This window comes from Glycine soja, chromosome 6 (assembly GCF_004193775.1).
Source record: "Glycine soja cultivar W05 chromosome 6, ASM419377v2, whole genome shotgun sequence".
NCBI lineage: Eukaryota > Viridiplantae > Streptophyta > Magnoliopsida > Fabales > Fabaceae > Glycine > Glycine soja.
Window position 1 is genome coordinate 7,136,783 of NC_041007.1, and position 10,831 is coordinate 7,147,613.

The 10,831-nt window shown below is 26.9% G+C and overlaps 1 protein-coding gene across 1 annotated transcript; it reads right to left on the reverse strand.

Annotated features, from left to right (window-relative positions):
- Nucleotides 1-9,044: 9,044 nt before the first annotated feature.
- On the reverse strand, nucleotides 9,045-9,455 carry LOC114414248 (transcription factor TGA2.3-like). Its single transcript, XM_028378548.1, has one exon. It carries the CDS (start codon nucleotides 9,453-9,455, stop codon nucleotides 9,045-9,047), a length of 411 nt encoding a protein of 136 aa, XP_028234349.1.
- Nucleotides 9,456-10,831: the final 1,376 nt, after the last annotated feature.

Genomic DNA, 10,831 nt, shown 5'->3' on the forward strand with positions numbered 1-10,831 from the left:
GAAAAGAAAGGAAGTGTAAAATAAAATAAAATGCCAGGACAGTATTTAATGAAATCGTGGCTTCAAAGAATATGCATGTGTCGGTATGAAGATGAATTTTCTGGAGAGAGAAAAAAAACACATTTTTATAATGAATACTGATAATTTGAATTATATTTATGTTGCACATGGAAACGCATCATGAAAATGACTTATAATTCTTATGGCTCAGGCTATCAACAAAAAAAGGGAAAGAAAATTTTCTTTCTCAGACGACATGATAATTTATTTGAAAGGGGTAAATAAATTAAGAGATATAGAGAAGCCAAAGAAAATGAAATCAAGCGTTATTTGTACCTAGCTACATTTCTGGTTCAAGCTAGCACGCCTAAACTGTAAATCAACTTATTTCGCATGTATATAAAAAAAAAATTGTAAATCAACCCGTCATTTTCTTCCCCAATTATTTTATTATTTTTGTGGGCATAAAAAATTCTCGATGAGTTATAGTTATATTCCAATCTAGGGTCATGGGCCCATGACATAATCCGCGTGAAATGAATATAAGACTTACCTAGCTATAACTTGCAAACAATGCTTGCCAAAAAAAAACTTGCAAACAAAACTTTGAGTAATGTTACACGTGCACCGCATTTTGGGTAAATTGGGGTGGATAGAGCCTTGAGGAAAGAGATAAAGAAAACAAAAACAAAAAAAAAAGTAAGAAAAAATGATAAATATGATTGAAAAGATAAAAAATAGGCGGGACTATGAGTATCATATGATCCAATGATCCGATAAATTCAAATAAAGAGATTTTTTTATTTATTAATTTTAGATTATCGATTCGGGTTTTAAAGTTACAAATTTAATGACGCTGATTTGGATACAATTTGAGTGGGTAGAATTTGAATCAACTCAAACTAATATTGTTTTAGAAAAAATAATTATTTTTAATGTTGTGTAATTTTATAGTTTTATAGTTTTTATGTTGTATGATTGATAATTTTTATTATTAATATTTTTCATCATCTTATGATTTTTTTTTAATTTTTTATTATTTTATTAGATGATCCGATCCGAACCACTTCCAAATGTGATTGAGTTGATTCCATTTAGATTGCTAATTTTTTTAAAGAACCAAACCGGTTTGGATCAAAATATCTCTTAAAACTAAACCAATTTAACATTCCTCATAAAAAATAGGTCACAAAAAAATAGGGGGAAAAATGGGATATAGGTGAATTGTAAAAGATTTCGATGTATATTTATTAGGTGTGTTAGTCGGTTTGGTTTGAATTTAAGAACAAATAAAATGTAAATTAATTGATTTTAATTGGTTCAGTCTAATTTGAATTTCAGAATTTTTTATTTAATTTAATCAAACCAATAATGAACGGATTCACTCAACTTTGTAATTAGATATCTGATCATTTTAAAAAATAATATTTTGAAAAAATTAAAAATAACATAATTTTGTCCTAATTTTGACAAATAATAATGTCTTAATACAATGTAAACAAAAATTTAAATGTTATAGACTTATAACCAACTAAATAATCACATAAATTATAAAAAATAACATAATTAATTGATTAAATAAAAAAATTTCATCTATATATAATAATTAAAATAAAATAAACTAAATTATCCAACACAACCTTAATTTTAGAGACAAACTGAAATAAAATACAATAAAAAGATCCAAAAGAATACAATAGTGGATATATAAATTAAACATTAAATAGTAATAATAATAATAGGTATATAGTTTTTTTTCGCAAGTGAAAAACTTTTATTATAAAATTGAAAACTAGCCTCCAAAACATAAGTTGTGTAATAGATATATAATTGATTTGATTTGATTTAAATTTGAAATGTGTAAATATAACATTGGATTTTAATTTGTTTGATTCGAATTCAATCAGAATAAGGAAAGAAATTTAAACCAAACTTAATTGATTCGGGTTGAATTTTTGAGTTGGATTGATAGGAACATTTAATTCCCTAACATTCATCATTAATCTTAAATTTTGAATTTGATTGCAACTTGCAAGCCATGCATCTGTCAGGAATAGTGAACGACCAGGACGTTAATCTTCCCTCAACTATTTTATTCTTTGCATACAATTATATATTTATCTCGAGCTAGGCATATGCTTTTCAAGATCTTCTAGATGTTCTTCCAATGCCAGTACAGTCAAAATATTCTGAAAAAAAAAATAATGATTTGACTGTAATATTGCAACTATTTGCCAAACATTTCTATCTGCTTAAGCTTGTTAAGAAATGACGATAATATAAGATTAATTGTGCGAGGGTTGGGCACCAAACCATGTGCTAATCCCCAGTTAATCACTATAATAATTCCAATTAAGAATATTTATTCAAATTCTATTTTTAAAATAAAGCAAGAGCTTTCGTCACAAATTAAGTATTAATAGGTTTCAAATGCATCTACACAATTAGTCTCTGATTATTTGGTGATCAGCACATGACTCAGGTTATTGGTGGTATATATAACAGAGAATTATAGGAACTTTCTCCGGTTCTTGCTCATGAGAATTAAGGATTCAGACACGGTGGAAAATGGAAATTGTTCATTATAGCAAGCGAATGTGAATGCAAAAGGAATAACAGCCTGGCTAGAGAATTTAATTAGTCACTAATTCGAAAGCTAGGAAAAACTTGTACAGCATATGCTAATCCATACTCTTAATAATTAATTAATTAATTAATTATACATTTATACTATTATATCATACACATGCAAGGTCGATAGAGGCATTATTGGATAAATAATAGAATATTCAGCCAGATATGGTGGCGGTACCACTAAATTAAAGTCCCATATATTAATTATTAAATACAAGGTGATATGAAAGACAAGACGAAGAGCAAGGATGATAGAACACTCATACAATCTTATCTTTGTTGCCTCCTAAAAGAAACACGTGAATGAAGTTGTCTCAAATCGAAAAAAAGATACAAATACGTGTATGGGTGCATGTTGCGTCAGAGATCACACGCGGCCAATAATTGGTTATTTCCTTGAAGCAGTTCTACTACTTTTTTTACTAAGCGCACAAAGACTACCACCCTTTTCCAGAGCGTGGAAAACCTGTGAAGATAAGCGTATAACTAATTAAACTCGCTTACCATCGTTTTGTGAAGGAGAAATGAACTGTGTTTGGAGGAAAAATAAAAAGGAGAGAAATTTAAAGGTCTGAGATTCGGTCATTTTTATTTCATTTCTTATTTGCTTTTATTTATTTATTTATCTTTCTATTTTTCTTAAATTAAATATCTTCATTTTTAATTGTTTTTTCCATTCAATAAGTGTAACTCAATTTGATAATATATATTGATCTTTTTTAAAATAACCTAATTTTGAATCGAGTGATTACATTATTGTTAATAAAAAAACATTTTTCTCATCTTTATTCACGGTATCTTTTAAATATTTTTTTTCTTTTTCACCTAATGTATGAACATTAAATCTTTAGTTGGATAAAAAATTATCTGCAGCTAGCAAAGGGAATTCATCCATTAAATAGATTTGGGTCTATGTATGGGCAATTATTGATAAAATTTTGTGGGTGTATATTAAACAATATAGTCATTTTTTATACGTGGATAATAAATTTTTGATATTTTATAGTTGAAAATTAAAATATTTTTGAATTTTTTTATAATTAATTTAAATGATTTTATTTGTGATGTTTTATATTTTAGAATTGGATGATCTTTGAATATTTTTTTTCAATTAAGGTTTATGTTTTATACTTTAATTTGATGCTCTTTTTTCATTGATTTTGTTCATTAATATTATAATTGTATTCATTTTCTACACTTTGAACACTTTGTCAAAGAAACAAATTATAAAATATTATACTGAATCAATTAAAAGTGAGCATAATAATTTTGACTTCAGGCATAAATAGCTATAGCCAATATGAGGGTATAAGCATTAATTAACATTATTGCCAACGTAAATATAATTTTGTGCCTGCATGGGTGTAAATTTATTTTTTTATGATAATTTATTTAAAATTATATAAAAATCATTTCTAATTGGTTTAAAATGTAAAACTTTTACATTAATTGATAGTTCAAGGATTTTAAACACTTTAGAAATGATATATTGTTATAGAAATTATATTATTTTATTGTTGTTGTATTAAATTTACCAATAATAAAACCTACCAGTTGACTTGATAAAGAGAGGTTTAGATAGCTTATACAAGATTCTAAATTTAAATCTTGTTATTTTTATCACAAACAAACAAAATCACAAATAATATTATTTGATAAAATATTTATAAAAACACTATTAATAGCATTTTATAACCACAAGCATTACGTTGTTTTATTTTACAAAATTCTTATTTTTGTCATTCACATAAAATTGTAGCATTGTATATTAGGTTACATGTGACGTGATGCAATGCAACAAGCACATAATCTATAGGATAAGAGTTTATCTTTATCTACCATGTTCTTACTCTCATCGTGCCTTGTTATGCGATCTATGTTTATCTTAGAATAATGTTATATTTTTCCTGTCAATTACTAAATATTTTTAAAAATTATTAATATTTATATAAAATATTAAATAAAAAATACATCTAATCTCCTAAAAAAATAAAAATTCAACACTTATCATACAATACAATGTAAATAATGAAATTAATAAAAGAATTTAAAATTATTTTTTATCTCATTCTAGTCATTAAAAATAAAACTTTCTTTTGACCCCAATTAAAAAATATAGCGTCTTTCCCCTATTGCACAGTGCCAGTCCCATTGGAGATTAAAATCTAGGTGCATCACATTGGCACTACTAGATGGTGCGAATAATACAAGAAGACATACTTTTGACTTTCATAAAGAACGAGCCAAAAAAAAAAAATTGTCGGTCAATAGTCAATATTGGCACTTTGGAAAGTGAATCCCACATTGACCAGCGTATAAGAGGTGATGATAAACTTGTTAGAATAGACGATTCCGAATACATGTTGTATTAATATAAGTGATACTTTATTAATACAGTTAATGAGATCAACTTGGGTATTATATTAACGAGTTTAATCGTGTATATATAAAGATCGGGTATTTTAAATTTATGATATTAGGAAGAAATAAATATGTTTTCATTATAAATAATTTATTATTATAAATCATTTATAAATTATAGTCTACTTCATTAGATAAAAACAAATTTTAAAAGATTAAAATATTACTAAATATAAGTAGTTTATTTTTTTTTTAAAATGAAACTTCGTAAGTTTAGAAAAAAGATTGAAAGTATGAAAGATGTGATTTACGGTAAAAAATAAATAAAAAAAAATGTTATTAAAGTTGAGTTTTGAAGTGATAGAAAAATAAAACTCAACATAATAGGAAATTTTTTAAGTAATTAACAATTTTGTAAAAATACAAAAAGTATAAAAAAATTAAATGATAATGAATTGAGGTATTGTTTTACAAGAAGAAAAATACTACAATATGAAATTCCATATATTAAAAAAAAGTAACAACTCAAATTTATAATAACCAACTAAGATGGATCCACTGGTAAGAAATTGAATAATCGATGAGATTATAAATTTTAATCTCGTTATTGTCATTATACACAGTAAAAAATATCAAATTTATAATACAAGAGTTAATTATACCAACACACATTTTAAAATAAGTATTAAATACAACGAATTTTTCATATAATAATTCACTTATTACATTTGATTTCGTTTCATTATATCAAATTCAATTACCTAATTAATCAAAATTAAGAAAAATATTTAATTTAGTTGATAACAATAAATTTATCTTAAATTTATATTTTTTTATAAAACTGCAATTAATATTCATCTCTCTTAATATATTCTCCCTCTTCTTTAAATTAAAGATATTTTAAGTTTTAAAATAATTAATGCAAGAAAAATAATAGATTAAGTCTTATAAAAATAAACAAATATTATTTTAAATTTGGATCTTATAAATAAGAAATATATATATATATATATATATATATATATATATATATATATATATATATATATATATATATATATATTAAGGAATATAATTTTTTTAATTTTGATGGATTCATATCTCAAACTCACATTACATCTTAACTAGTCTAAGTTGAATGATATAAACCCATTTAAAAGAAAAAACTTTTAGGCTTTTAATATTTACACTCCCTTAACTAATAAGTGTACGTTCTTCTTTTTTTTTTTTAAAAAAAAGTATACACTCTTACCAACAAATTACTCTTGTATATATTAAAAAACAATATAAAACCTATTTTTGCACCCATCTTTTTTATTATTCAAAACCCTATTCCTTTTTACCTTCAATCTTTACTATTTCTTAAACCCTGTTTTTTCAAACTCCATCTTCATAATTGATATAAAAACATAATTTTTGTATCAATTATAGATACTTTATATTATTTACGCTCTATTTCAAAATTCCAATAGAACATTTTTACTTTATTTATTTTTGTGTTCTAATAACTATAAAGTACTATTATTTTGAAAAAGCTTAATAGGCATGCCTTGTTAGCATAACTTTAATTTCATATTATCAATTAATAAAAATTTATTATTGATATGAATTTTAAGATAATTATTTTATATTTGATCATACGTCAATTTGTGATTGAATGCCAATGAAAAATATTAACAACATCAATGTATATATTTTTTTATTCTTTAAAAAATAAAGACACATTCTCTTTATAAAAACCAGCAGTAGATTTAATTGGAGCTTTATATCGTTTTGGAAAGGGAAAAAAAAAACACAATTCACGTGCGCAAAACTTATGAATGTGTAATGCCTAAACAAAAAATTATGGGAATGCATCAAACATTATACCTTTCACTTCTTAACCGCGATACTATAAAATTTTCAATAAAAATGAGAATATTTAAATCTCAAGTGCCTATTTGTACTAGTATTACCTGAATTGATGTAGTTATAGTAATTTCTTCACTGAAACCTTTTTGTTTAAAACAATGCCTTTTATATTACATCAAGTCTTGATAAGTTCATATAAATAAATACAAATGAAAAAAAAAAATCAATCAAATAAAAGCATAATAGAAAAGAAAGAGTATCCGTCAAATTGGAGCGGTGGTTCATGAATCATGATGGGCTAAAATAGTATCCACCAAATAGGAGCCCAGGTAAAATGGGCCTATCTAATTTACATGTTTCTCCCCCCACCCACTCATTTTATGTGTAAGATCGATTGCATGAAACATCTATTTTGGCAAAAAGACTTTTTTATTTTGGTGTCAGGCTTTTTTTGATTTGATGCTTGGATTATTTATTCTGGCATGTATTATTCTGCTTTTATTTATTTTTGACCTAATTATATTTATTATCTCTAATTTTTAATTTTTAACGAATTTTATTTCAAACTTTTTAATTTCACACATTTTATTTCTAATTTTTAAGAAACTTGTAATTTTTATCTCCATCATTTTCCATTAATAATTTCTAAAATTAGGGATAGAATTTGTCAAAAAAAAAAATTGGTGTAAAATTGTCAAAAAAAACCTTGGGGGTAAAAAAATATAATTATGTTAACAGTAAAATAGTAAAATGATAGATGATAAAAAATATAATTATGTTAACAGAAAAAATACGTTAAATTAATTTATTGAGAGTAAAATTCATTAAAAATTAAAAAATTAAGAATAAAAAATACAATTAAATCTTTATTTTTCTAAGATAAGACACTTGAACGATTGTTATTTTGCGTGGACAGTTTTAGTTTTATTGTTGGAGCATCATGTCACATACTCACTTTAATGAGGCTGGATCAAGTACTAAAGTCAAACTTATTTTTAAACATAATAATAAATAATTAGATGCTAGGTTGAAAGTGAAATATTAATGTTGTAACGTTCGAGAAAAATCATATGAGAATGCGAGAAATTCAAACATGATCCATGTGATATATGTAAAACTAAACAAAACAAAGAATGTGTTGCACCTAGAAGATTATACAAATTGAAAATGACTTAAAAAAAGAAATTAAGTGATGCTATCCAAATTAATAATGAGTGATTTTTTGAATTTTTTATAAAAATGTGTGAGAAAACATATTAAAAAATTACATGGGAATTTGTAAGATCAACTATTCATCCTGTCGTATGAAATATCGTGTGAGCAAGTTGCAAGCAACACTAACAGAGCCTCACCTCGCCACTCATCGTAACTGTATGTGATTGTTTCGAAACTTTGAATTGGATTAAGCTTTGATGTTAATTCTATAACCAAAAAAATCAACGTTGAAGTAAAAAAAATGAAGGTAAAATCTTATATTAAATAAAAATAACAAATTAAATGATAATCTTAATTACTGTTTTAATCCCTAAATTTGAAAAGTGTGTTTTTTATTCTTTTGACAAATTATTTTTTTGGGTGTTGATATAATAAATTGATAATTTATAAAAATTTTAGTATTTTATAACAGTTTTTTTAATATTTTGTGATAATTTTAAAATGAAAATTTAAGGGAGTAAAATGTAAAAATTAATTTATAATAATTAAAAACTATTACAAAATGTTAATTTATTATATCAAAAATTAAAAAAATAATTTTTCAATTTTTTTTTTACATCATGGACAAAAAATAATTTTAAATTTTAAAAACTAAAAAATACATTCTAAATTTAAGGACTAAAACAATAATTAAACTTAAATGACATATAAATAAGAAAGTCCCATAAAGATAATATTCTAAAAAAATGAACATTTTCATAATCAAAAATATATATTTTTTTTTCTTTCTAAAAATCCAACGACCCTTATTTTCATCAAACTAATTAAACAGAGAGAAAAAAAAAACGCGCGAATAGGGAGGGACGTGTCGCCTGGGTCGGTTATCGGTAATAGAATTGTGGGAATAAATAGATCGAGTCAACGACGAGACCGTCCAACCTCGGCTCTTTGCAAACCCCACATCCTGACCCTCATCTGAAAGTGCATCGTCGCCGCCAGCAACGCCACCGTCCGCGGCGGACTCAAGATACCCACCACCTTCCTCATGGCCAACGCGCGAAGCTCATCGGCTCTCTCCAGAACCTTCTCAAGCGCCTTCCCGAGCCCCTCAAGCGCCGCTCCTGCTCCATTATCTCGCCGTCAACCACCCTCGTCAGTTCCAGCATCCGCCGACTCGCCATGCTCTCTTGAACTGAAGCTACTGCCTCCGTCAGCTCCCTCTCCGCCCTCTTCGTCTTGTCCCTCGTTCTCTCCACCCTCCCCCTCTGCTCCGCCGTTAACCCCTTCACGGCGCCGTCTACTAAACGGTGAATTAGAGAGGGCTTGTAGTCCCCAATCCAGAGGAGAGCCCTTTCGTACGCGGAAAGCCAGGGTGGAGAAAAGAGAAGGTAAACGTCGTCGTTTGCCACGTTGGATTTCTCTTCCATAAATTGCTGGTAGTGAGAGAGGACCATTGCGCGCCACGCTGAGAAGCTGTTTCAGCAAATTCTCTTGACGCGCAAGCCACCCCTCGTAGAACGCTAAGAACGATTTCTCGACATTCTCTTGGGGCGTGCTTGCGAACATTGACATTTTGTACAGTGATGGTGTTTTTTTTTTTGTTGGTTTTGAGGTTTCAGAATGTGCCAATTTATACGGTGGATTACAAAAGCGTATTGTTGTCTTTTTTAATTGAATTTTATTATGATTTTGCCGTCGGTTTATTGAGGATGAAAATAGTGGTGTGTAGTGTAAGTGTGTAACGATGGGGTTGGTTTCGCAATGGCGGTGGGACTCATACTCAACGAGTCTCTCCCTCATGCCACGTCATTGGAGGCACTTTTCAAACACGCGGAGAACAACACGCAGAAGCTATCAATGTCAAACTGCTACCACATAAAATAAGTATTTAACTTCTCTCTCTCTCTCTCTCTATATATATATATATATATATTAACTGTTTTGACATTTTTAAAAAAGATAATATAAGAAAATAAAAACCTGAAATAATGTATAAACGACAAAGTTTCTAATAATATGTGCAGTAATTTTTATAATACTTATTGTAAAAAATATATTTAAAATATTTTTTGATTGATTAATTTAATTCAGTACTATATGCAATATCGGTGTCTATTTAATTGAATATGAAAATTATGATTTAAATATGTAAGAATATTTAAACTTTTAATGATTTATAGTTTATAATAAATGATTCATTGCAAATAATATTTTTAAGATAATGCATATTTTTTTGTTAAGATTAATAACATGAATTTTCAATTCAGAAAAAATAAATATTTTAAATAATAAAGTCAATTGAATTAAATATTTTACTACCGACTATATTCTTATTGAAATTTTTATATTTCTCATTTTATAAAAAAACATCATAATCCTTTTAATATAGAAATTAAGTATTATGTTTAAAGAAATGTGACAAAAACGGGCTGAAAAAGAAAAGCGCACTCCCATAGTATAAGATGCCTTTTTGGAGTTTTGAACGAGTGCTTGTCAAATAATTTGTTTTTTTTTGGAAAATGAAGTCTACTAGATACTAGAGAGTTTATGCGTGTATGAGGCATGGATTGTTTTTTGGATCAGGGTATGGTACGATGAGGCGGTGGCTCGTTCGATTAAGTAACATTACAAGCGAAAGTTATTGCGAACTTTCTGGTTATGGAGAAAAATTAGAACAGTATTTTATCAAGTTTTTTCGGCAGCTGAAAGTTTGTGTTTTGAGCCTAATGTTTCTGTGGCCAGACAAGATTGGGCTGTCATGCCAATGTTCTTACTGATTTTGCAATTTGGCAAGTAGTTATCCTACGCGATGGCACGACAAGAAAGCCAA